This window comes from Falco rusticolus, chromosome 2 (assembly GCF_015220075.1).
Source record: "Falco rusticolus isolate bFalRus1 chromosome 2, bFalRus1.pri, whole genome shotgun sequence".
Classification (NCBI taxonomy): Eukaryota; Metazoa; Chordata; class Aves; order Falconiformes; family Falconidae; genus Falco; species Falco rusticolus.
Genome location: NC_051188.1, coordinates 66,664,867 through 66,692,595, shown reverse-complemented (window position 1 = coordinate 66,692,595; position 27,729 = coordinate 66,664,867). Strand labels below are relative to the sequence as shown.

The 27,729-nt window shown below is 41.2% G+C and overlaps 2 protein-coding genes across 2 annotated transcripts in view; one reads left to right on the top strand and one right to left on the bottom strand.

Moving 5' to 3' along the window:
- LOC119143583 (pinopsin-like) overlaps positions 1-7,991 on the top strand; it is a 92,504-nt gene extending 84,513 nt beyond the window's left edge. Inside the window, exon 5 of the mRNA XM_037377970.1 lies at positions 3,655-7,991. Within this exon, the coding sequence (XP_037233867.1) occupies positions 3,655-3,882 (228 nt within the window). The 3' untranslated portion in view covers positions 3,883-7,991. The remainder of the gene's footprint in view (positions 1-3,654) is intronic.
- On the bottom strand, positions 892-24,558 carry ST6GAL2 (ST6 beta-galactoside alpha-2,6-sialyltransferase 2). The gene is made up of 5 exons (XM_037377969.1): positions 23,561-24,558; positions 18,835-18,932; positions 15,578-15,679; positions 14,293-14,467; positions 892-1,381 (listed from the first exon to the last, which is right to left on the bottom strand). The coding sequence occupies exons 1-5, from the start codon at positions 24,504-24,506 to the stop codon at positions 1,113-1,115; spliced, it is 1,590 nt and encodes a 529-aa protein (XP_037233866.1). The 5' UTR covers positions 24,507-24,558; the 3' UTR covers positions 892-1,112.
- Positions 24,559-27,729: the final 3,171 nt, after the last annotated feature.

The window sequence follows — 27,729 nt, the reverse complement described above, 5'->3', positions numbered from 1 at the left end:
AAATATCAAATTCTCCATCTGCAATCCACAGTCAGTTTTTTTGCAGGCATTACAGCTTCTCTGGGGTATAGTCTTGCAAGTGTTAAATAAAAAAGGCTGATATCCTCTTCTTTTGTCAGAAAACTATACTTTCTTAACAGCAACATCTTGTGAACAAGTGAGTTTGATTCAGATCCCAGTGAAATACCTAACAAATTATGTCTGTAATCCTGAATGCTATCTTTGCTGCACAAAGGTGAGCTCTCTCTACACTTGCTTTCAGTGTGATGTGAGTGCTGCACAGACTCCCTTGGCTTTCTCTGGATCTTTATCAATGCAGACCAGGGGAAAGCATCATTTCCATTTCACACCTTTTGATAGGCTTCCCAGAGAGATATTTTTCCTAAATGCGTTAGAAATATATTTGTGGCTCTCTAAAGAAATGAGACATTTCTCTTTTCCCTCTGACCTGTGCAGTCAGTGTAAGCATGGGAGTCTGGCATCAAAAGTACATCCAGTAGTTTAACTGGTTTAGCTGTGTGTACGGCCGTCTCCATCTGCACTGATTTCGTAGCCACAATAAGGACCCCTACACAGTTGGAGGCCTGTAACTGAGCCTGCGTATGAAGGGGAATTAAAGTCTACTCTAGTCAATGACAGCACAGCTCAGAGTAGTGATTACTTCATTCTTGAAGAGTGAAAATCCCATAGAGCCATGAGAAATGCTGCATTGTTCGGCTGGCTGCTCTCTGCATGAACAATACAGGCTGTTTCACAATGCCAGGTTTGACACTTAAATTTTAAGTTCATTAAAAAAAAGTTACAGTCTAGCATATGTGGCATAAGAGACCATCAACAAATTCTTACAGTCACACCCACAACAATACATTATATTTCTGCCTAAGTATGTCCTTTGCACCTTTCATGAGCTAAGCCTTTTTTTTTTTTCTTTAACTATTTGCAAAGCAGTAATAAATACTCAGGCTCAGAAAAGAAGTATTTCTCATGTCTGCTACTTAATTACAATTTATAGACTCAAGACTAGATTGGTCTACAATACATTTTTCAAGTATTCTCTTGTTTATAGTACGACAGTAGTACCTTATTGCACATTGTTTCTGAAGGACTGTCTTCTACAAGTGTGGGAAATTATTTCGCTCAGGGCACTTGACAGCTTTGAACCCTGGCAAAATGACTTTCCCCTTCCGATACAAATCATCCTGCAAACCTTTGTTCATCCTCTGCACCAACAGCTTCTCATAGAGCAGTGGGTGGTAGGCCCCTAAGGTACAAGCTGCATCATAGTAGAGCTCATGGTAGTGACACAGGTCAGTCTGTCGGACTGAAGGGATGTATTCGTACACGTGTACTTCATTACACATGGACATCATGATGAGGATACCTGGAACAGAAAGTGAAAACAAAAGTGAACCCCAAATTTCAGCTTTCTCACAGAAATTTCCCTGCAGTCATCCAGTCCGTTTTTCTTTCCTGCTTTCCTTTGCTGTTGCACACCTGAAGCATTACTCCTGTAAAATCATTAAGCGTTGTAGTAGTTCCTTTTATTAAAGCAGCTTTCACTTGTACCTGATACATAAAGACTGCAATCCCTGCAGAGCTGACAGGGTAGGACAAAAATCATAAGGAAAGAATAAAAAGCCTATACAGGGCTTGCATAGCACCATCAGCCTCCTCGAGTGAGAAAACTGTTCTCTCCCACCTTCCCCCCATTTACCCTATCCTGTCTACTGAACATCCCACACAAGAATCAGGGACCTAATACAGCTGCATGCTGATTTTTTTGAGTCAGCTGATCATTTTTCTTGGTTTTCTTTTATATTATCAATTCTTGAAGCTAGTTAACAGGACAGTTCAGGTCTTTACGTTTGCTGGCAGAATACAGAACACATACATACACAAGTGCAGCTGTTTTTCTATGGAGCTCTTCTTGGTACTTCTACCACTTCCACAGCTAAATTCTGATCTGCCATGTACAAGAGATATAAAAAAAATCCAGGTATGTCCCTTCTGTCCTCCTCTATGCTTTTGGATATCTGTGTCTTGCATATATTTACACACATACTAATCTTCAAGGCTATGAAGAATCTGATTGACCTCCCATTACGTTTTTGTACACCATGGCAAAGGGAAACAAGAACAGAGAGATGGGCCAGTGTCACCCATGTTTCTTCCCTTGACAACTTTTGGGTGGTTCATTCAGATCATTGGCAATGTTAGGGCATCAATGTACTCCCTGAAACATCTCTACCATATTACAATGTTGGTCTTTCTTAGTCTGGAATTGAATGAATTCCACTTTTCCCATCCACTTGCTTCTCCAGGAAGACAACACCAAGAAGGCAGCCTAATACATGCAGAAGGGCATATAAAGAAACATCAGCCATGTAGCGGTGGCACAAAACTCCACAGCTTCTGACAGCTTGGTGAAGAGTTTCACAAGGAGAGGCTGAGGAAGGTGAATTCCTTCCTAGAGCAGTGCTGTTATGAGGAAAAGCCCCTGACCACCTCCTGCTCGGCAAGCAGGAACCCACAAAATAGCAACCCATTTTTTCCTGCCACATGTCAATGGCAGACTATCATTTGCAATGTCAACAGAGGCTAAAAAAGGCCATGTGGAAATTAATTTCCTGTTTAAAGCCAGGCAAAGTTTCACTTTGATCTTAAGATGCTGTTAATCCCCTTAGCCCATGCTCAAGATCAAAACAAGACCAGGACAGATTCAGGAGGAAGATAGGTGGGCTTATGCAACCTTTGTTTTCCTGCAGCACAACTGTAAAACCATACTAACAGAAGGCCTTTGTAGCTTTAAAATGAGAAATCTTGCTGTTGCAACTGCAACATTTTCAAAGGGAGTAATACCACATATTAATCAACTGCAATACTTTTCACATCAATCACAGCTTCCGGGAGCCTTTTTCTGTTTCACTTAAAAATATGTAGAAAATGTGTGGAAGTACTTGTTGCGCTGCTGGTATCCCTACCCGTTGAAAATGACTGTCAGTTCTCAGAGGAGACAGCTGTATAATTCTGCTCACTTTGCACTTACCAATGAGATCTGATGGAATTGTTTTTTTCTATACAACAGCTTTAGAATCATAAAGCATCAAAGGTGTTTTGGGTAGCTCTCACAAGTGAAATGTATTAACATAAAAAATTAGTTTGGTTCATTAATTAAGCAAAGCCATTTTCTGAAGTTTAGTTTGCAGTTCGGGAACACAGAGATTTCAATGGCTTGCTAATGAAAAGAACCTTATGTTCTCCCTGCTGTGTATCATTAGATTATCAAAATGATTTTTCCCTGCCTGATGTGTGAAGTAACTGAAAACCAATTACTTCTGTGATTAAATCTTCTTTTAGCATAAATGAAAGGTTCTGAAAATGTTTTAGATTGTTCTACAGCTTTACACTCTACAGTCTATGGTCTCAGAAAAGCTAAGCATATCAGTTTCTAAGGAAAAGTCCACAAATTTAAGTGAACTTTAGTCTCAAGCAGCAAGAAACACAGATTCACAGTGAAAAAATACTTAATCCCTATTTGAGCAAAAAGTGTGAGCTTAATAAACCATGTTTCCCTGCCTCCAAGCTGTTACAGAGATGCTCTAAACTTCAGCCTGCCTAGCAACTATGGCTAGAATTGTTTGTTTGTTGTTTCAGTTTTACAAATGCTTTCGTCAGCTTTTCCACTGCCAGCGTCCCTCCTCCACTGATGGAGAGCACACCTGTCACTCCAAGGTAACCGTTATCCAGCTGAATCAGAGGACGGATGGTGGGAACGTGTGCAATAATGAACCACGTCCAGAAAAAGACAGTAAAGTGACTTCTCTCCTGCACCCCGAACCAAGCCTGGAGCCAGTTTCAAAAGCTGCAGCACCAATGTCTTAGGAAAACTGGCCCTGATGGAAAGTACAAGCCTTAACTGGAGTGTGTTTCATTTCACTGCCATATTACTCAGCTAACCTTGAAATTAACAAAGGGAGTTGCCATTTGTGGAATAGGAAAACTGTCAAGAACAAAAATTGGGACTCTCATAATTTCCTTAATAACAGTAAAGATGGCCACATCACTGCAGGTATGGTTCAATAATGACAAAATTTTAAGCATTATCATTGATTTTCCTGTAAATTAGTTAATGGAGCACTTAGAAGCGGTAGAGTGTTAGGGAGATCAACGTCCTCCAGAATCAATCTAAAAGGCACGCTGGGCAATCTAGTTTAGCTTCTTGCCTTTCCTGTCTTGTCCATCCAGTCATTGTCTTGTGATTTCATATTAGGTTGCTCATAAATAACTTATTTTTTGATAGTCCACTCAAGCTTTTGCTCATGCTAGGCAATAATGTTTCATGGGAGGAAAGACAGTGACTTAACAGGCTAGTTTCTGAGTGGTAACAGCTAATTTACAGCACATCTTTGTGTTGAAGTCTAGGGTCAACAAACTGAAAGATGAGCTTGAACGATGACTAGAGATTACCACATACAGAGGTGTCCTTGGGCTAAAGGCTTACCTGTACTGGTGGAAAAGGGAGTGCTCCAGAGACTTCCAGACCCAGTGCACGTGTCAAATGCTCAAACACTACTCTGGGGAAAACCCATGGTCAGTGCCAGACTTTTTGTCCTTTAGCACCCCTAACACTACAGACAAAGAGACCAACAGTGCAGTACAACCATCGCCCCCATCCCAACCACCTATGGGTGAGATCCCTGGGCATGCAGGATTACACACTCAGTCTACATGAACATGAGGAGGTAGGTCCCTCCGCAGCCCCCAGACTGTCCCTTGGAAATATATGCTCCTGCTGTTTCATTCAAAAACAGAAGGTAGTATAGTATTATTAAAAAAAGGGGAGAGGGGGAAAAAAAAGATAAGTCTTTTTGGAAAATAAGCTGTTTTCTTTGTATGAACACAGTCCTCACTAAAACAGGGGAAAAAATGGGTTCATTTCTGTCTTGTGCATTAGAGGATGTGAATGCCCCTCCACAGGGGACAGCCCTAGTGTTGTAGAGCTATTACTGCCATGTAAGTTTACAAAAAACATTATTTGGAGCATCTTTAAAAGAACAGCAACAGTTTAGACCATGAGGACATTTAAATCAGTCCATGGATTAGGATATATCCAGTTTTTATACTATTTACTTTCTAATGCCATGTCTGGCTTGTTTTTCTTAAGTCCCTAGAATAGGGCTGCCAACGGATCTCCCTGGGCTACGGGTCTCATGTTCCAGCCCATATTTTATAGCATCACTCTTTCACTCAGTTTCTCTATTTGCTTGGTATTAACATTGCAGTGAGTTACTGACATCAGTATCCAGCAAGTATAAGTGTGCCAAGCTGTCCGTATTTTCATCTACCTCACAACTCAGTTTTTCCATCTTCCCTTCTCTCCTCCAGTTACCTTCACTGATCTTAACATTTTTTTGAAACTACCAGTAGCTTTTTGGCACTTACATGATCCCCAGAATATTTGTTACATTACAATTGAAGCTTCATGCTTTGGATGCAATCTCAAAGATAAAAAAAGGTATGCACCTGACTGCTTACTGACTTGATCTTGCTTCCGTTAACCTGTTTTGCTTGCCAGTCTACTCTGAGTCGTCCTACATTGTTTCCCGTTTTGTTATCTTTACACAGCTCTTTCTGTATTAGCGCTTCCCAGGTTTCTCTTCTGCGGCTGAATCTCTTCATGTTTCCTCCCGCATGTATTAACCTGTAGTTTCCAAGTGTCACTTGTTTAGTTCCTTTCCCTGTATTGCCTGCAGAGTACATGCCTATCTACTTATTTTGGCCATGTACTTTTCACATCACTGCCCAATTCAATATTATCTGCAAATTTGTTTCACATCTCAGCACTTCTCCTTGATCATCAGCACCGGTATGAATGAAAACTACACTGTTTGATAGCCTGTAGGGTGAAGAATTTCCATATGATACACTTCAATATTTGTCTTTGCTCACAGTCCTTAAGTTAGTTTCCAGTCAATGCACAATTACTACTTATAAAACAGCAGATTGGCTTACACATGACCTAAGGAGACATTAATGAGCATGATGAGATGGTCATTGTCCCAGCACTTTATAGTCTGGACAGAATTAATCTTGCTGAGATGTTCATGCCCATCTCTGACCTAGCTGGTCTCAAGCACTCTTTATAGACAATGCAGGAGATGGGCATTTCTAGGGCACAATTCATCTGACTTATTTTAGATGCCTACTTTAGGATGGGATGAATTGTTCCCAGTAAGTGTTCCTCTCTAGTGACTAGGCAGAAACTGAAAGTACGAGTCTGGCTCTTGCTATCAGGCACCTTCTCCTCCACTCTCCTAGGTCAGAAGCTTTTGGAGCTTTGTAAAAAAATAATATAATTGGCTTTTCCAGGAGCACTGTGAGAAGAAAGGAAAACAAGGTGTAATTCACCTGACCAAATGTGCCCACTGGTGCAGTTACCCACACCTGAGATAGGTATCACAGGCTCCTTTGCTGTCAGTACAAGAAAGTGGGCACCTTTAGGAAGCCGTACATGTCTACTCATCCCAGAGTAGACATTTAAAACCGGATCATACAAGTCATACCCCAAAAGTTCCTGTTTCTTTCTGTTGACTGTAGAGAAAGCCTGAGCGGCTGCATCGATACCTGTACTGCGTAAGTTCTACCTGCACTCCCAGTATGGGACGAAAATTTCACATGTAGAAGGGAACACAGGTCTTAAGAGGTGCCCATTTTTTGCTCTACTAAGTCTGAGGCTGACTAACACAAATACGTACCTGCACTGGAGACAGCTAAAGCTAGATGTCATGAGTCCTGTTCTCCGACTGACTTAGCCATGGACCATAAAGAGAAGTAAATTTTACGTGCAATGATTAAGCTGAGAGGAGATGGTTGTTGTTTGGTTGGTTTTTTACACTCATAAGGATTAAGTTACAGGAATAGGAGTGAAGGCAGTGAATTACAAAGTATTTAGGGAAGGCAAGAGGACATGCACAGCTTAGGAAAAACTACAAAGTGAAAGGGAAAGCCGATAGGCTATCTATAGCATGCAAACATCAATAAAGGGTGAAGTACTCCTTAGAAAGAATGCCGAGAGAAGTCCATGGGGCACAGCACAAAGTCTGCTTTTCATTAGTGGGCCCTAAAAAAGCTTGTAAAAACTAGGTTAACTAGATTAATTGGTTTAATCTAGTAGTAGCAGTATTATTACTGTGCCTAGGGAATCTGGTCAAGAACCCGTTAAACTCCACTACAAACCAGCAGAAATGTTGCCATTTGTCTGAGTCATGACATTGCCGTGAGATCTGTGGAGGGGGTCTGGAGGGAATTGTACGGGCAGTTCAGAGTCCCCTCAGAGCAGGGACAACTCTGAAGTCAGACCAGGTCGCTTGCGGGCCTGTCCAGCCCAGTACTGCATAACTCCAAGGATGGGAATGGAGCTGTTGAATCTTTCCAGAAGTTTACTGAAGCATGCGCAACTCATACTGTAGGCATGACTCTGAAACCAGCAAGCCCATGTGAAAACGACCATCAGACTTGGTCTCTTCCAGATCTGATGTTTAACCTTTAAAACTTTTAGAGCTTAAATATCCAATCTAAATTTCACAGCAATGAAAAAGTCAGGATATCTGGCATGATTTTAGCTTTGGCAACTATGACTGGTGCAACCATACACTCAAAATCACAGCTGAAGGTGTTTCTGCATAGGCCACTCTAATTCTAATACCCTTGCTGGATTTTTGAAAGTCCCATTTGGATTACAACTATGAAAATGGAAAAATGGAAAATAATTCTGCCTGTGTGCAGAAAAGTTGTTTTATAGTAGATCATTCAAATCTGTGCTTTATGAATGTTTTATAGGTGAATGGCAATGTTCCTGGATACCACACTGGACAAAAAAAAAAACAACCAAAACCAAAAGGATTGTGAGCATAGAATATTCTTTTAAAAATATTTTCCCAAAGAAATGATGTGGCTGTTAGAGAAACAGTCAACCTGCAAGTTTGTTATAACAGTAGAATATTAGATGCTAATAAAATATTATATATTTAAAAATATTATATTCAAATACTCTAAAAATTATTTATAATATTTATTATATATGTGAATATATATTTGAATATAAATATTCAAAATATTAGTATTTCAGAATCCTTAGAAAGATGTGTTACTTTTTCCCCTTATTTGGCAGATATCTATGGTGTCAGGGAATGTTGGGTATGGCTTAAACTCAGTCCAATTGGCACAAATAAACTCCTGAGCTTTTACAATCTGCTCTGAAAATATTTAACTCAGAATTAAATTAAAATTAAATTCCTTGCATTGATGATTTATACAAATGAACATATAATCTGGATTCTAATCAAAAGGAGAAAATGTTTTTCAACTTGTTCTTCGCAATTGTAATGACTCAAGAGGTTTTGAATTTCCAGCATGCATCCCTTGTACAGTACAATTAGGCTTTGCGGTGAGCACACTAATTTAAAAATAATGTTCTCTAGTTTGCAAGTAAATAAAATATAGTTTAATATACCTGAATACAACAGATTCTGTATGAAAGCATCTAGAATAATAAGTGTAATTCAAACATTCAGCAAGAACTCAGCTTCATTTCAACAAAATGTAAGAGATACTGAAAACGTTTAAATACATATAATGTGATTATTATACTCATAATGTGTCTCATTTCACACACACCACAAATTTAGTTACAGAAAACAATTTAGCCAGACACACTAGTAAGTTTATGTTTGATAATCAGTGCACTTGAAAGCATTATGAATAATCATAAAGCATTTAGAATGTACAGTCTTCTATGTGTCAGTCTACTATAGTCTCTCCTGATTGCATTTCAGGTCCCACAAGAAAATCTGTCACCCCTTGAAACTGGGCCAAATCTGCCTCAGTTGTTCATTGGAAGAGATAGTAAAAGTAGTTCTGCCTTTTAAAATACTGTATTTCTAAAAATTTTTTCTTTTACCTGTTTAGTTCATGAACTATGACAAATACCAAGCACAAGAAAACCAGATAATAAAGAAATGTAACTGTCACCAAATGGCCCTGTGCCTAAGCTTAATAAATTGTGCAATACTTGTCATCTTTGATGTACAGAACTCACATTATATAGTGGACCTATAAAATGACATATTTATCACTTAATGTTGAACGCAAAAAGCTATATGTTAATCCCAATAATATATTCTGTAATATGAGCGTAGACTGGAAAATGCTGGCCAGTAATATCATATAATTTTAAATGCATTATTCAAATCTGGGTGATACACTATGATAGTAAAGATTTTTGAGTGATCTGGGGTGCTGTAAGAGAAGAGTTTGCTCTTTTATCTCTGTATTTCAGGAAGTTGGAGATGCTTAAATTTTAGAGTGCTTTTTATTAGAGCAAGAAGAATTTCAACCTTACGTCTTTGGAGGTATTATTTATTTGTGTGATAATACCTGAACAAAGTTGGGCTGGAAAGAGTAAGCACTGTTCTGTTCCTTTACCAACTGCTGGCGAATAGCAGAGTAAGTAACAGTAATAAAGGCAACTCTTGGTATGTCAAATTGTTTCTTTCAGTTCATCCAAGCGTATTTTTTGTAAGCAGAGCTGGAGATCAGCTGCATCCTTCTACTCAACGTGCTCTCTGAAGCCATTTTAAATTTCAGTTCTTAGTCATACAATGATCTGACGATGTCGCAGTGTAATGATAGTCTTGCTTGTGCTATTGTCTCGATGCATGCAAATGAAGATTAAAATAACGTTATCAACTATTAACGATGCATAACTTAAATCTGTAATGTCAACTGTAAAGCCTCAAACGAGTCTTTCTTTCTAGCAACAATAAAGTAATCTGGGCTTAATTATAACTTTGCGTTTAGTGGTTCATATGTGACACTTAAAAGCTACAACACGCGGCAGATTACCACCTACACAGACAACGTAAAATGTAAAAATCTACACAGGTCATGTTTTGATTTGGGAGTAAAAAAATAAAAAGACAGTAAGAGCTTTTATATAGCTTTTTAAAAAGATATAAGCTGCTGAGTATATAAGGGGCATATAAATGTGGATTTCAAGTAAAATCACCTCTTAAGAGGTAAGCTAACAAAATGTACTGACGGACTATAGTAAGTAGGAATTAATAGAAAATCCAGTTAGTAAACAACAGACAGAAGCAAAATCTTTATAGAAAAGCTTGTCTATAACCTAGACATTATTAACAAGCCTTCAAACTTTCCTAATGCTAATGTACCATCCCTTCCAATGCACACAGAATGCTGCTCTTGAGAAACTCAAGAAAGCAGTTACCGTCTTGGTCTTCAGGTGACAAAAATGTAAGGTCAGAACTAGATTGTTTACACATTCTTCCAAGGAAGTTATAGAAACAGTTTTCTTATAGCAGAATGGTAAAAATAGAGACAGGCAATTTATTCATTATCAGACTCAACTAAAACCTGAGCTTTCATATGTTCAGAAAATGGGGAGGAAGACCGTTCATATTTCACAGTGAAAACTGTATTATAGGAAGTGAAGAGGTAACACTTGTCTGTACCAAGTTAATCCTTCCTAGACATTACACCTCCAGAAGTAACACCTAACAAACGGGATGCAACCTGGAAGGCAATGAGTTCAGCCTACTTTCAGCAATGTCCTGAATTTACACCCATCAACAGGTTGGATAGAAAACAATGTCAAAGTGATAACAAATTTAGCCGAAAAGACTGTGGTCAGATGTGGGTCTGTGTGTGTAGGTTGTTAAGGTGCAGCCTGGCACCAGTGACGGATGGGATGCCGTGAGCTGACATGCTACTTAAACGAAAACCAAAGACAGCAACATCTACAGTTTAGAACCAGATGGAGCAGAACAGAGAAACTCTGTTCTTAAAGGAAGCTCGTCTATGTTGGGTAGTATTCATCTGACCTGGTTTTAGACCTCCATAGTGTATGCGTGCTGTGTGTAACCATTTCAGAAGTGGCTGGAAGCACTGACATGTTTAAAATGTTTCAAACTGTATGTGAATGTACACAAAATGCGGTATTACTGAAGCGTTCAAGACTTGTGCCTCAGTTTGTACACAACCTGTAGAGCATAAGCAATCCTGCTCTGTGCCACACTTCTCTCCCCATCCTCTCCTCTCCACTCCTCTACAGCTGGGACATTCCCTTACCCCAGCCATCAGATATCACAGTGCTGTTGCCTCTCATCAGCAACATGCTGGTGCAGAGCTAATGTACACAGGGTTTTGGGGAGCCAGGGGCTCCAGGAGAGAGTTATGCCAAGACAGGGTATCCCATACCCCAAAGGAAGTGCAGAAAGTGTTTTCCTCCCTAGCTCCCACGCGGTGGAGCAACCAGGAAAAGGTCCTACCTCTTCTCACTCTCTCATTCCCCTGAAGTCACAGCACGTGAGACTACCTCTTCCCCACAAACGACCCACTTGCCCCTTTTGCAAGAGAAAAAAAATTAATAATATTGTGAATTAAGTACTTTAATACAGCTATTATAACAATGTTAAAAGATTTCCCTGACATCAATCACTGCTGAAGGATGCTGACTCACTGCTGCAGTTCCACGAAGCATCCTCCCTTTTGGAAGACTCTTGTTTCTTATAAATACTGCTAAGCAGCAGAAATAGATACAATTGTCAGGTGAAAAATGTAATTACTGAAGAAACAGGCTACCGCTACCCTAAAACATTCCTGACATTCCTGAAAGGCAAGTCTGATGTTTTCATGTTTTAATTTATACACTTATCCAATTTTGTAAACTGGGGCTATAGAGAGTTAAATAGCTTGAAACAAAATGCTTCACTTGATCTAGAAAATTTTATTGTTTTTTTTTTTACCTTTTCCATGCTACTGGCAGCAACAATGATTTGAGGAACTACTGCTCTTCTTCCACAAGTAGCTGCAGCTCACAGAGAGCTCCCTGACCTTCTGCTGGTGTAAATATGGACAAACTAGGTCCTTGCACAGAGCCTGCATTTGTTCTAATTGCACAGCATTGCACACAGACTTGCAATAAGTTACTCTAATGAACTGATTAGAACCACTATGGTCCATGCTATATGCACACAGACTAACAACAAATTATTCTAATAAAGTGATTAGAATCACTATGGTCCATGCTATAAAGAGCTCAGATTCAGGGATACAAGTCCCTCGGTGAAACTTCAGACCCTCTGTTTAACAACAGCCTATTTTCCTTCACACAGCTGTTTTGAGCACAATGGTATGAGCAGCATGGCCATTTAACAAACCATCTTCTCATATGTTCTTGAAATCAAGACGCCCATATTTTATGATGGCCATCACTTACCCATTCTTTCTATTAATTATACAGAAAAAAACTTCATAGATTTTATAAGAATCAGGTAGAAGCTCAGTATTCAGGATAAGCCTTTCATATAGGTGCACTCGGTTGTGCCTGCCAGCTTCAGTTCCAACTGGATTATTTGCTGCTTGAGTTGTTGAGAGAGACCTGATTGGAACACCAACATGACTTTTCAGTTTTCTGCCAAGCTGCATTATATTTTTTACACTTTATCTTGCACTTTATGTCCAGCCTTTTCTGTGCTGTCTCCCAGTTTATATTACATGTGTAATGCATAGGCGTAAGTTTACCAAAATAGGAAGCCTCTCCCCAATAAAATATTTAAAATGCATCTCTCAGAACAGCAGCTAGTTATCAAATGAGGTGGATATGACTCCCAATAAGCTTGTCTTACTGTATGGTTTTCTTCAAGCTAATAATAGTATTACCAAAATGTCTAAGCATAAAATTCCCATTAGAGGAGAAAGAGTCAAATTTGCATTTGTACACACAGAGTACATTTATCTGTACAGCTTTTATTGTTAATGTTTTTGCTTGTTTAATGATTGATATTTTCAAAGCTTTCTCTGCTTGAAGGGTATTTTTTGTCAGGGACATTTAGATTTGACGTTGAAGATTACCGTTCTATTCTTATAGTGAAATTAACTCCACTTCTTCAAAGAAAGCTTTAGAAGTATTTCTTACATATGGTAGAAGTACAGATTGACAGCACAGTGATGCTCTTTACTATTCTTACTATCAGCAGCTGTTAACCTATTTTTATCAACTTCAGACTCCACGAAATGCTTTTGCAAAATGTGAATGCAGCTGGTGAGATCATTCCACAAGAGTAGTCTTCTCCTTATGAATTTTTACAAGCAGGTTCCAAAAATTTCACTTCAAGAATTAAACAACTGTCAAACCAGCTTCCTCTAACATACAAACCTTCCTCTTCTTTCCACTCATGCTCCAGGTAAGTTCAACCCACTCAGGTCATAGATGAGCATCCCCTAGACACCTTCATGTCAGCCCTCTGAGAGCTTCAGCACCCTCCCTAAGGCCTTTGGTTGGCTCCACCATATCCTGGGATGCCACTACTGCACACAGAGCCCAAGATAAGTGCTCAGAACTATTTTTCCGATGTCAGACGCAATACCAGGTATCTTTGCTTGCAGTTTCAGATAGAAAGAATAAAAAAAAAAGCATTTTCTGACAGCAGCAAATACATAGACTAATATTACCATGTCAAAGAGGAAAGGATGGAGTTTCCAAACAGAAGACAGCATTTGGAGTTCTATGGCTCTCTGTGCCTTTAGAAGCATGAGTAAGGAAGACCCTGACTCAGCCTTGCTACTCTTGATTATTTGCATCCACCAGACATTCACAATCAGGACCTGCTATACATCAGATAAGTCGTTATGCTGTATGAACTGTGGGCACAGTGCCAAATATCCCCCAAGAAATACTACGGAAGGACAAAAAAATACAGTGAAACTCTGCTCCTTCAAGTGTAAGAAAGAAAAGGGATGCTTTGGGTGCTTACAGATTGAGCACTGGAAGCCATGACTTGGCATGGGAAATCCCATTCCTTGATCTGTGTGGGAAATACAGCTTGGCCTGCCAGTGATTTCATCCTCTCTCTATGATCTGTCATATGCTTTCACTTGTCTGATGCATCTCTGCTCTGTGATCCCAACAAAGCACTTCAGAGTTGAGCAGGTTCTCAACAGATAAATTAACACGGAATAATACAAATTTCTCACAGATCTACATATGTTTTATAAATCGATGTAAAGGGCAAGAAAGCAGAACATTAAATTTACCCAATTATTTTCTAGCTCTCATACTGTGTGTTTTAGCTAGCCATTGTTTCCGTATAGAGCACCAAGAACAAACAGTATATGTTTACGGACTTGATCCTCATGCAATATACACATTTACAACTTCTAAATTTTATTTTAATCTATCATGTCTACTGAGCCCATCTTTGATACACCTACCAATAAAACCTGAAGAAGGAGGATTGGGTTGTATTTTCTCTTTAGTGTTCTCCTGTATGATGTCCCACAGCTGCCATATAAACTTTGGATGGAGAATGTAAAACGGCTGGTTTGGATGCTTCCTGCGATGCTGTACGTACGGAGTGAACAGATTGTAGTCTGGCTTCTTATACCACTGGGAGGAAAAAAAGGTAAGAATTCTTTTAATCTTATAGTATCAAATGTGTTTTGAACACTACCTGTACAATAATGTGAACTAGCTTCATTTGGGTGCTTCAGAACACAACCAAAGGTAGCAAAGCAGCCTGCATTGGTGGATGGTTCTTCTAGAAAGCCAATCCTCACTCTGGGCTGTTCCGTTGCCTTTCTCCATACACAGACTCCCCACAAGCAACTCACTGCAGGACGAGCCAACCCCATCTCCTCCTCACAGGCCCATGTTAAACAAGGGGTTCAAAGAGCCCTGACACAAGACCCGGGCATGGGGGTGAACCTTCCTCTGAAAGCGTCCCTCTCCCTGATGGAAGCAGCAGCAGCACGTGAACAGGCTGACATCAGCCTGTGTAGGAGGCACGCAGTCTCTGGCATCTGTTGCTAAGGGAGTTCAGCAGATGAAGTTTACTTTCTACTTTGCAGCCTGCTCAGACCCGAGCTCCCCCTGCCAAGAACCGTCAGATCAACTGGTCCACTGGAGCTGCAGCACCAGCCAAAGCAGAGACTCCCCCAGTGACAACCAGATGGATGTCTGCTGCTCTCAGTGAGGGGGCAGACAGCAGGGCACAGATGGCTGTGGGGGAGTGGACACAAAGGGAAGAATAGTGGGGAGGAGGCCTGAGAAATGGGGAAGGTGCCAAGAGAGGTTTTCATTAAAGTGTTCTATTTTGTCTGGGAAGGCAGAGGGTAAGGTGGGAAAAAATGGATGCAATTCTTCACCATTCCTGATAAAACTTCCTGAAATCTAGCAAATTCCCTCCTTGGGAAAGACAGAAAACTCATTGTTAAGTGAAAACAGCAGTCTTTTATCAAAAAACCCCACCATCATCCATTTACCCTAGCATCTCAGAGCAGTTCATTCCAGTACAAGTGCTGGCTACTAAAAAGCTTTGGACCAATAAACCAGTTTTGACCAATTCATGCAGAAATAGTATTCCCCACTCCTTAGATAAAGACAGAACTTGGGGTTCATTGTGATCAATGAGAACCAGGAGACTGCAGTACAAAATACATTCATTTTCTTCAGTGTTTTCAGAGTGATTGGGAAGGAAGGTCCAAGCAGACATCTTACCACATTCAGATTTGCAGAGTAGGGAGCAGGATCCCAGGCTACTAAGATAACATCTTTGTACAAGGAGCTGTCAACAAAGTGATGGTTTGGATTGGTGAGAATCTGCAAACACAGATGCAAAGAATGGCACAGCATTAAAAGCAAGTGGGATAAAGACAAATGGCATCCTTCTTTAAAATGAACACTCCTCCTCACGCTGCTGTTTGTCCTGCTTTAATTCTGGTTCATTTTAAGCATCTTGTTTTGTTAAAAAAATACAAAAAAAAAAAAAGCTTAGCCATAAACATTCATGACAGTTTGAAGTAGCAGTATGCTGAATTACTCTCCATCTGTGAGGGATGTGATGGGACCACTTGAGATGCTGCATAACTGTTTATCAACATTAGTGTGTATCCTGGAACTTCAAAATGAAAGCTACAGTATTTCAGACAGCCTGCAGGATCCTCTTTAGACTCAGAGCAGCTTTCTTTGAAGGGCTACAGCCCCCAAAGATAACGTCTTTCCCTGCCTGCCCCCACCCCCGTAGCCTTCGGTTGATTTCTCATTTCAATAGCAAGTCAGTCTCTTTTTAAGTAACTCCAAAAAGGCAAACAGACCATGACTGTAAAAGCTGGTATACCTAGCAAAACAATTCCAGGAACAGGCACATGATAGGGCTATTTTGGAAGTCACGTTGCTCTGATCTACTGCTCTCATAGAAGTCCCTCCCACCTCTGCTACTCTGCCTGATCCTCCTGCCCCACTGGAAGTTTCCTCTTCATTCCTCCTGGCTCATCCCTTCCCAGACCCTCCATGCCGAACCAGATCTCTCTGATCCCTGGTGTATCCAATCTCAGGAAGGATTGAGCTGAATGATTTCAGCATTGGTTGAAACAGCATGAATCTGGCTCCAGCTGTTAAACTAATCAACATTCCAGACAAATAAATTCATACTAATTTTCATTTCCCTTTAGGATCCAATGAGCCACATTTGATTATGCGTATTTTTCTTCAGAAAAATAATATTGTTTCCATGGCAATATTCTTCCTACCATAAACTTTGAGCTTAATGACTTTCCATCAGCCTTCTACAACAAGAACAGAATTAGTCGTGCTGCCATCAACATCCCCAACTCCATTTCTCAGAGCAGTTGTCGCTGAGAATGTAAACTCCTTTTTTGAGAGTATAGAGCAAACAGACCAAAAGGTCAAGCTTTTAAAAGCTCAATTCCACAGTTATCACACAAAGGCGCTCTTACTTGCCTTTCAGTAAGCAAGAGCCCTTTGGAGGTGTTGTCCACACAAATTTCAGTCTTAGTGAATCTGCATTCATATGTATGAGATGAGTTTCTTCTGGAATAACAATATCTGTTGTGGCTGCACCAGTTTCCTTCACCTCCTTTGGGCTTTCACAGTGGAGAACATGAGGGAAGAAGAGGGCCACAGCAGCCTTTTAATCAACTGAATGCAGGAATTTCCAACAGCAAGGAGGGAAGGAGAGTCAGTAAACATGTATGGGTAACCCATCTTCAGTACTGGTAGGGAAAGCAAATTTTATTAAGTGGCCTGTGCAGATTTCACTCTGGGAGATGGGAGGACCAGTTTCTCAGCAGGTGGCCAGAGCATCATGGGTGGCTTCTGACCTCTTTCTTTGAAGGAGCAGAAAGGTGGTGGGAATACGAACATTTGTGAGGTAGCTGTGTGAGCTGTCCTGCCCTGAACTTTAGCCATGCCCTGTGTTTTCTTGAGAGGCCTTGTGGAAAGCAAGCAATGTACAGCACAGCAGAGAATACCATGGGACCCTCTGTTACCACCCCAGTGGGAGAGTACTGCAGCAGCTCCGGGAACCAGGAGGACCTCAGCTTGCCACAAGCAGCGGAGAGCAGGACAGCAGCCTAATTGAGCCGTTTAGTCCCTCTGAATTCACTATGGAGCTAACAAAGCTCAGAACACTCCCTAGAGGCATTTCTCTCTTCTCCTACAGGGAGCCTACTGAGACTAGTCAACTAAAAGTTTCTAAACCCTCCTCCCTGCCTGGCACAGAAGTTCAGGCATGGTCAGCACCAGGATGTTTGGCTAACAGTAAAACAGAGAGCAGGCAAATATAAGGAAAAAGACCCAACAAAACCCAAAAAGTAAAATAAATGACATTAAGATCAATGTTCTTTGATACATGAATTTCAGCACTAAAGCCTGAGTAAGGTATTTCTGCTCTCTCCCCTTGAGCGAACGAAAGGGGGCATATTTAACCCAGATGACTTCAAAGATCTAGTCTGTCCTTGCAGCCTCAAAAGAGCTAAAAAATGAGTGTGAAGGGAATAACAGTGAACAATCCTCTCTCTGGTAGCAAAGAACATGAACTTAAACACACAGAGAACACACCCACCAAGGATGGAATTTGCATGGGCATCCTCAAAGAATAAGAAATTGATTCATAAGAAATACAGTAAATTAAGGTTTTGCTCTCATTCAGCCAGAATCAGTATGTATAGAGCATGCTACGTTGCCAACCATACTACTGGTGTTAAGTAAACTCACCATTTCAATCAGTCATAAAATTTTACAGCAATTCTGTTGTTGGTTTTTGGCTGCACTTTCATAAAGAGGAAAGCAGCTTGGTTTGCCCAAGACCAGAGTGCAGGCAAGTTTTTTCAAAATTGAAAAACTACTCTCAACCATAAGGTGTCACTGTAGCTCAATGCACAATTATTTGTTGACACCCATATGCAAAAATTCCCATTTTCCATTTCCATTCAGATGAACAAACCCATCTTACGTGTAATACCCAGTGTACATTAAAGTTTTTTACTAGTTCTTTCCACATTTTTAAAGAACAATTGACTTGCCTAGAGTTTTGTATTAAGAAAACTTAGTTCCCATTTCTTTGGCCTTCCAGTGAGGAAATAATTGGGGATCTAGAGAATATGAGAAAAGAGCTTTGGGATCCCCACAGCTCAGGTTTTATGAAGAACCCTGAGTCAGTGTGGTGAAAGTTTTCTGTACTGATGGCTCTGGCATCCTGCAGAGTCTTTACCGATGTAGGACAGAGGAGAAACTTTACAGACCAATTCTTCTGAAGCAAGGATATCAAGTAACTGCTGCAATCACTCCACACTGACAGCAGTGTGAACATTCCTGTAAGGGAGAGCTTTTACCTGCTCTACGTCATGACTCTTAAATCACTAGCTGTTTCCTAGATTACTCAACACTTTCTCAGAAGTTATTAATTTACTGTACAGAAATGACATTGATTTGAATTCACAAAAGGAAGATCCTACCTGAGAGTTAATGATCCGCATGGTTGTTTTATTTCCAACATCTTTTTCATAGCCACGTGTTGGAGCAGAATTAAATCTTAGAACGGCATCATGAGAATCTAGGTGCATAAATGAAGGAGTAATTTGTTTTTCTTAGTAACATAAAACAGTAAAATAAAACAAATTATCTAAACGAATGTAAAACTTACACATTCCTAATCTTGATATTCTAAGAATGATAAATGTTCTACTATGTGCAAACAAAAATCCTCTTGCATCTTACATACGTTATTAACATTATCAAAATCCACTGGAAAAAAGTTCAGAATCATCCATTCATTAATTTAGCTTGCAATACTTAAATATTTCTCTTAATTGAATAAAGTTAGTATGGGAAAGTTATTAGTACACATAATTGCTCGCTATTTGTATTGCAAAATCTACACAGAATTACTCCATGAAAAAGCATGTTAATTGCAAGGATATCTAATTGCACATTTGAACAAATAACAACTTAACTCTAAGCTTGTGGTTCACAGGCTTTTATAATACTTGAAAATCTCAGACTACCCTAAACCTATTAATCATACAGTGTACTTACTCTCAGTGTCAGTACAAGTCTTAAAGAGTCTCTGTAGGGAAGTCAGTCCACAAACTTGTGCACACACAGAAACCAGAGGATCTCCCTTGGTAGCAAAGATCTAGCAGAGCTGAACTGTCAAAGTCTCCCCCCCGAGCTGTTGACCTCCAAGTCATGCAGAATAGAAAGCAGCTATAGGTCAAGTACGAGTCAAGGGTGGCACTATGGGCAAGCCTCCACTGGATAAAAGATAATCACCCTTCAGTTCTTCTCTTAAGGGGATCTCAAAGCCCAAAAGGCACTGTCCCTGTCAATAGGCCCTGGTCTACTTTTATCCCTTCTATCAATGGAAGCAGAGAATATGATTCAGGCCAAAACAGGCATGTAATGCCTTAACCTATAGGTAGTTTATACAGATGGTTTTCCCTGATCACTTCAAAAGTGTTTGTATGTAGCTGAAAGATGGAGGAGGCAGAAGTTTCCATAGATAACCACCATGCTTCAATGGAGTTCAGATCTGCTCCTATCAGACTGGGATTTTCCATCCTTTCGTACCTTTAGTCCACATTTCTTGTACTCCAGACAAGAAAACATAGTGTGACATAAAGCCAGCGGTCCAGCCTCAACGATACTTGCTTGCTTGAACATGCTGTGTCTGAAAAGAGAGATTTCTGCCATATCTCCACCAAGCCCAACTCTTCAGAAGCTAAGAAGTGGAGACTTTTTCTATGTCCCTGTGCAGGGACAACCCTAGCCTCAACACCTAGCCTTCACCTGCCTAAACATAAGCTTCTTAATTGTGTAGGAACTAGAGAACATGAAGTCAATAGAAGCTGCTGGTACTCCACATTTTTGGAGAAGGAAAAGAAAAACAAAGGTCCTTTATACTTGAAACCTGCTTATGAATTTAAGGACATAAATTTGGACCTGTATTTGACAAGTTTTTGTCAATCTGTTGTCTGAGAACTGGGAATTGGGTCAGGCAATGGGAACTGTATGGTTCACAACCTAATTGAAAGACAGTGTGCTGTATTTCCAACGTTACCCGTGCTGGTTCTTCATATCAAGATATAAAACCTCTCTGTCACCATAAAACACATGACCAGGATGCAGCTGAACACTGATAATAGCTGGTTTTAAGTCAACTAATTTAAATCTTATTAAGTATTTGGAGATATCCACTTTAAAACCATAAGAAGTCTGGGGTTTCATCACAGATCCCTGTTACTTTCTGATGATGCCAAAATAATTGGGTCTCCCATTAAACAGTATGACCACAACGGGAGTGTTTGCTGTACCCATGTGGTATTTCCATAGCTAATTTAATTCAAGAACAATGGGGGGAGGGCAAAAGGCAGAACAAAAATTAATATTTCTGCCTGTGTTTCTGATAGGAACACAGAAGAGGGAGCTAAAGGCCTATGAAGAGAAAGGTCCTCTGCTCCTGCCTTCTTAGGCCTGTTTTTTTCTTTTGGGAGGATAAATACTAAAAGCCTTTTGCCTGCAGCAACTTCACCAACCAAGGCTGTACAGCCCATGGCTCAAAACTCAGAACTCACACATGGGGTGTTTTTTCCCCACCGCCTCATGATGCTGACTTTGCTGTGCCTCTGCGGACACACCACAGCTGCCTGTGGTTACCTCCGAACTGGCAGGTTGACTTGCATTTTCAACCAAGAGCTGGTAGCCCTGGTGCCAGCTCGGGGAGAGGAGAGTCTTCTTCTACAGCTGTGCATGCACAGGGGGAAAAGAGCACTTTGTACAGTCTGATCTTTCTTTTCCTGGTCAGACTCTTCTCCCTTTTTCAAGGACTAGAAGGGAGGAGTGGAAAGGCACAGCCAAGAGCTCAGCTGTAAACACGTACTGTCTGAACTCTGCAGGGGAAGCGTAACTTCCTCCCCATGAGAATAATAATACAAACAGATGCTGGAACTTCCATTTTCCATTTTAAGTGGGGAAACACTGGCACAACGTCTCCAGTATATCAGCACTTCCCAGGAGCCGCACTGACCACTAAGATCCGTATGTTTGCACCAGGCCATGCTGGGATGGCTGTAAGCAACCAGATGGCGCCCCTCCTAGCCCCCAGTTGTGGGCCAAATTCTCTGCTCAGTCACAAGTACCTGTCAGTGTCCTGGAAAACACTTAGAAAAAACCTTCTGTGACAGAATCACAGGAAGGTCAGGGTTGGAAGGCATCTCTGCAGATCACCCAGTCCAAGCCCCTGCTACAGCAGGGTCACCCACAGCAGGTTGCACAGAGTCGTGTCCAGGCGGGTTTTGAATGTCCCCAGAGAAAGAGACTGCACAGCCCCTCTGGGCAGCCTGTCCCAGGGCTCCGTCACCCTCAAGGTAAAGGAGTTCTTCCTCACGTTCAGGTGGAACTTTCTGTGTTGCAGTTTGTGTTGCCCCTTGTCCTGTCACTGTACGCCACTGAAAAAAGCCTGGCTCTGTCCTCTTGGCACTCGCCCTTATGGTATTTGTCCGCACTGGTCAGATCCCCCCTCGGTCTTCCCTTCTCCAGGCTAAACAGGCCCAGCCTGTGACTCCTGCTGCCTCACGCACCATCCTGTACAACAGGTAGGAAGAAACCTGAAACTTCTTTGTAGGCCTTACTAAACACCATCTCTTCCCTTCAGGCAGCATCAGATGACAATTTCCCAATTAAATCAAAAGCTCTTCCTCAGAGAACAGCATAAGCTTTCTGTGCCCAGAGTGCTCCTGAGAAACTGTGTATACACAGGAGCACACAGGCTCCAGGTACCACGCCAAGCACCAACACCCACACCCCGGCTGCACCCGCATATGCAAATATGCCATGGCACATGCTGTAACATGTAATTATGCAAATATGTCACAATGTGCTATGGATTCCCCAGTACAGCACTAATCCATACTGGTGTAAACCGGGTGTACTGGGGAACACTGACAGAAGATTTTGTTTCAATCAAGATAACACACTGGAGAAGGAAGGAACTGTTAAGCTTTTTAACCCCAAAGGTTTCTGAACCGGTGAGGCTCCCTGTGAAATTGGGGCCTGCCCTGGTGTGATTTTAGCTGCAGGCTGGCCAGGCACCCATGCTCTGCTGGAAGCTTATTAGTTTGATAATGATAGCAGCTCTAATACATTCCAGAGATTTAAAGGAACCCCATCTGTGTCAAAGAGATGATACAGTGCCATGAAGCAAGTACTGGGATGTGAAGTCCTGGAAGGTAGGAGGATTAATGAGTGAACATCAAAAGGTTTTTGTAGAGAACGGAAGGAGATATCTCTTCTTGCTCCAGAAGCAAGTCTGAGACATACATTTCATCCTTCTTTTAGTGCTTTTAGCATACTGCACGTGTACTACTAAAACGAAAAACTACTGAGATGTTAACATGAGTAGCAGCACTCGTTCTTGAAAACTGAAAATAAGACTGACCTGGATTAGTTTTATGGCTCCACAATCCTTTTCTGAATAGCTACCAAAAAAATCCCACCTTGAAGTAGGGAATTCTGTGTGACACTGACATCTAAGCACACCTGTAACCTCACTGACTCAGTGCAGCCATGGAAAAACAATGGGCAGAGATACTTGAAATCATTTAAATTCACTCTTGGAAAAGAGGTCAGGGGACTTGACATCAGCGTATGAAACTACTCAAGGGTCTGAATTCTACGTCTGTGAACAATAAACATGCAAGAGGTGAAGAGGATGCTCTGCTGCTTCTTGGCAGGGAGACAAAGTTCATTCTGGGACAGCAATATAACAAACAGTTTCTCTAGGAGCCACCACAAAACACAGACAGGTGTAACACAGCTTTGCAGAATAAAACCTGAACATGGCTCTTAACCTGCTGAAGAAATACATACTGCAGCAAAATGTCAAATATGGCAGATCTGATGAAACCAGTGTTTCCTTTATGCTACAAACTGTAATATGATAAGTTGGCATCCTTGTTTCCTTTAAATCAAATTATGACTTCAGGCCTGATTCTCCTTTCAGTTATATTGTCACGAAAGGGAATAGCTTCACTGAAGTCCACAAGCTCATATTCATATAATGCTGGTGAGAGAGAAGAACCAGACTTTACAGACCTATGCCTGAGAAGAATGAACCCTTTGAAAGACAAACATACACACACACATGTACATACATATGCACATGAATAGATGCATTTCACCCACCTATTTCATCCCCTAGAGAGGAGTTCAGTATTGCACCAGCAGACATAACTACGGCACAGCTCCCAAAGCCATGTGTATATAATTTGCCCAGTGGAATTTGGGGAACGTGCTTTTCCCATCCAAGTGTGGAGAAGGGAGCCTCCTTGCCATCTATTGTTTTCACATTCACCCTTTCTTTTAGCTCACAGAATAGCTGGTCTCCTGTCAACTTAGAGTTTCGTTTCCCCTTGAACCGCACCCCATGCTTATTGGTGCTCAAATAATCTTTCATTGCTTTCTGCAGTCGAGGGTTTAGCATCTTGGAAGAGACATCCCCTTTCCAAAGCTTGTAAAGAAAGGATTTTGACATTGTGGAATATAGCCCATCCCAGTCATCAGATTCATCAAGCATCTGGCTTCTCCTGTGCTTTGTGCTCCTTCTCCTCATTCTTCTCTGATGGCTCCAGTTGTTCTGTAAAATATTTACTTTTGGATTATCCTCATCAGCTGAGATTAATTTTGCTATCTCTTGAAGGTGGTTGTGTGACCGAGGCTGACCAGCAGCAAATAAATAATTGTCATTCACTTGGTAGAAAGCACTTTTTGATTTTCTTCCTATCTGGGATGGAAAAAACTCATCTTCATTTCTAAAGGCATCTTCCAAGTCGGTCCATTTCTTAATACTTCCAGTCCCCGATTTAAAAGGACCTAAGAGATCTTCATTAAGAAGTACCTCATTCCCATCAATGTTTTCAGAGAATGATGGATCATGAATGGCTCCCATGATGACTCTCTGCTTGCCCTGAAGGGGCAGAAGCCTCTTAGTTTCAATGTAAGAAAAGGAACTCGGAACTGGTTCAGCAGTGTTGCTATCTGTAAAATAGATGAATATCACCAGAAAAAGGAGACCCCATGCAAAGATCCCAAACAGCATGAGTTGTTTCCATTGCTTCAAGTTAGGTTTCATGGCAATGCCTTTACCAGCTCTTCTGTGTCTTGAAGTATTGGTGAAGGAAAATGAAACCTGGAAAGAACATCGAATATTAATCAAGAATGGTTCTAAAATTAGATACAATTCAGAAATACCTTAACACATTTTGATAGAAGCTGCAGAATTAATCTCCAAGCTGTAGCACAGAGGATTCAGAAGCAGAAACAAACTCCAGAGCCTGCAGACACTGCAGGAGTGACATGCTTTGGCTGTAACCACACCATGACAGCTGCTAGCTACAAAAGAAGCTGGTGGCCAGTTTCTACAGTAACACTGGATCCTGCCTTCAGGGAGATCATGTGCCTGCCTGCTTCTGCTATACTGAGCATAGCATTAAGACAGCAAATGCAAAACACATGTCTGGCTGTACGCACAGTGGGGACAGTATTAGCTGTCTTCTCTTTTGCCATTGAAAGTCCTTATGCAGTGAGACTGTGAGCAAGCCTGTCCCCAGAGGGACTGGGCAGGGAGGACAAAACTCTCAGCTGAACAGCCCTCTATCCACAGCCCGGAAGGGATGGTGCTCTGTGGATATCATCATGGGGGAGTAGGGGACAGCATCACACCAGTGGGTCGGAGGGGAACCTTTTCCTCAGCTGGTATGAATGGGCACAGAGTCAGTGGGCTACATCACTTGTTGCCCGGGGTCAGACATAAATAAGAATTACTTTTGTACCTCTGCTATGGATGCTGCATGTACACTGAGGTGGCTTGAAGGTGTTCTGCATGTCAAGGCGTGAGAGGTTTGCATTTTCCAAGAAGGGGGATGGATGGCACAGATAATTAAATATATGCTTTTAGGATAACCATAGACATGTACACAAAGGAGGTGGGCAGGGAATGTCAGACCTAGGCTTGGCAATCTGTGCTCTACTAATACCTGGGGATTTTGGACAGCTTGTGCATCAGTGGAGGGATGCATGGTCCAAAATGAAAGAAAGTCTCACTGAGGGAGGTCGTGTTCCAAGGAAAATACACTAACACTTTGCTAGACCGTTATGCACACTATGCCATTACATGAACTCACTTGCTTAATCAAGTGGTACGGGCATCGATGGCAAAGCTGGCTGAAGAAAGTCTGGTCCTCCCCCATCATAAGCCTCCCTGCACTATAGTCATCATCAGTCTTGGTTGCTGCACTGCAGTGCAACTCAGTGTACTACTTAGTGATAGATCACTTACCTGATCTGGATTAAAATTAAGCCCCTTCTTCTGGAGTTTTCTTTCTAACCCCATTTATTTCAATGACCTCTTACTGGTGGGACTTAAGAGCCACTTGTACCAGCCAGCTGTGATCAGAAAAGGGGAATGGGAGTGGGAGCAGGCTTAGCTTTCATTAACAGCCCATGCCTCAGGAGCCACCATCTCATCACATCGCATCCTAACAGTACACACAGCTTACACAGATCTGATAACACACTGCCTGCTTACACCTGACCATCAGGAGGGACCAAAACCACAGTCACCATATGCTATTACCTTTCTGCAAGCTGCTGAAGTACATCAAAGCTGAGTGCAAAGTTTAGACTGAAGCTGTAACTAAGGCTGTGTTTTCACATCAAAAAGAAATCAGCAATAACACCGAAGTAAGGAGTTCTCTGCCCTGTCCCTCATTCCTGCACTGTGCCTCTGCCACTGCCAACAACCCTGCATGTGGGGCTGGCATATTACAAACTGGACCAGTAAACTTGATACAGCAGGGGTTACAGTGGTGAAAGATATCTTACAGGGTTTTTTGTTTTGGTTTGTTGGGTTTTTTTAAACTGGGTCAGCCCCTTTATGCACTTAGTGTGGTCACACATCCAGTTGTTTCAGCACAAACAAGGAGATTTCCTACCACAATGCAGAGGAGAGAGCAAACCGCAGGTGGTATTAGCAAGGATACTTCAGGCTAGCATTTCTGCTGACCTCCTGGGAATGTGAGGCCACAACATTACATTTCCAAACACAGGCTATTTTAATGATCTAGACAAAGCATAGACCATTAAAGAAAGCAAGCTGACTTTGGGACTCAAGGCAGTGTCCAAACAGAGAGAGGATTCATAATGTCACATTTGGATGACCAAATTTCATTGCAAACACGTTAGTTGCTAATACACCTAAAAAAAAAAAAAAATCATGAGTGTGATAACCCTGTACTCCACAGTCATTTGGCTTGGCTCACACAAACCACATGGAAAAAAACTATTACTCCAACTGACCCATTTCCTACTTGCACTCCACTGCTACAAGATTGCTCTCTGCAGCACCTCGATGCCCCCCCCCCCCCCCAACCCCTTGCAATTTTAAATCACTGCAGGGGATGTCCTGTGGGAGTCAACTTACAGTATATGACTGTTGTGCAACTTAGATCTGCCCTGAAGTTATTGCAACCTGCCCACTCATCAGTGTTCACATGGTTTGCATTTTTAAATCAGCATTCTTTGCCCATCTGAACTGCTTTCATCCCTTTTTATCATTTTCCCTGCTGTGTTTCCCCAGCACTTTTCAACACGTGGCTTCCAAACCACTGTGTAAGTTAGTCTTTGCTCAGTCAGATGTTTCTCCTGCTGAATATACATTTCTTACAGGATCCAGAAAGGAAGCATCTTGCAGAATCTTTTTAACAAGCTTGCAGGAAGTTGAAGCTACAAAGGAAGAGGTCACTAGTATTTTCCACTGAGTCACTTAACAAGTCCAACCACAATTTAAAGACAATCCGTTACAAAATTTCACATTTTTCTAAATTTTTTCTAAGCTTTGTTGTATCTTTGTAACTGGAAATTGGTAAGAAATAGAAAGGGTTTAGTCTTAATTCAGTTGTGAGACTATGAAAGTTTCTGGTGCATGTGCTTGTTGCAGCGGACTGCCATAGCATGAAGATTTAGTCTGGACCCATAAATTTGATATTCAGGTTACAATCCGAAAAGGGAATGAGTTGCATTATATATTATTTTTAAATTAAAGCAAATGGATTTTTCCCCCCCTAAGACTTACAAGGTCATAAAAACACACTCGTTTTTATCGGTGTGCACATACATGCACGCACATGATTACCTTCTTCATGCAGCAATGTGTAAAACAAAAAATCAGCATACAGCACTGTATATGTCAACACCGCAAGTAGAAGGAGAGACACTAGTGAGAATAAATCTGAAAACTTTACACATTAACTACTGCAGAAGCTTATCTACGATCCCTTGTTGAAAGTGGGGCCTCA

Excerpts from the sequence above, each read along its gene's own strand:
- ST6GAL2 (XM_037377969.1), bottom strand. The coding sequence starts at position 24,506 with ATGAAACCTAACTTGAAGCAATGGAAACAACTCATGCTGTTTGGGATC. Across the intron at positions 18,933-23,560 it reads CTCTCTAGGGGATGAAATAG|ATTCTCATGATGCCGTTCTA; the intron begins GTGGGTGAAATG and ends TTATGCACCTAG. Across the intron at positions 15,680-18,834 it reads TGCGGATCATTAACTCTCAG|ATTCTCACCAATCCAAACCA; the intron begins GTAGGATCTTCC and ends CTGTGTTTGCAG.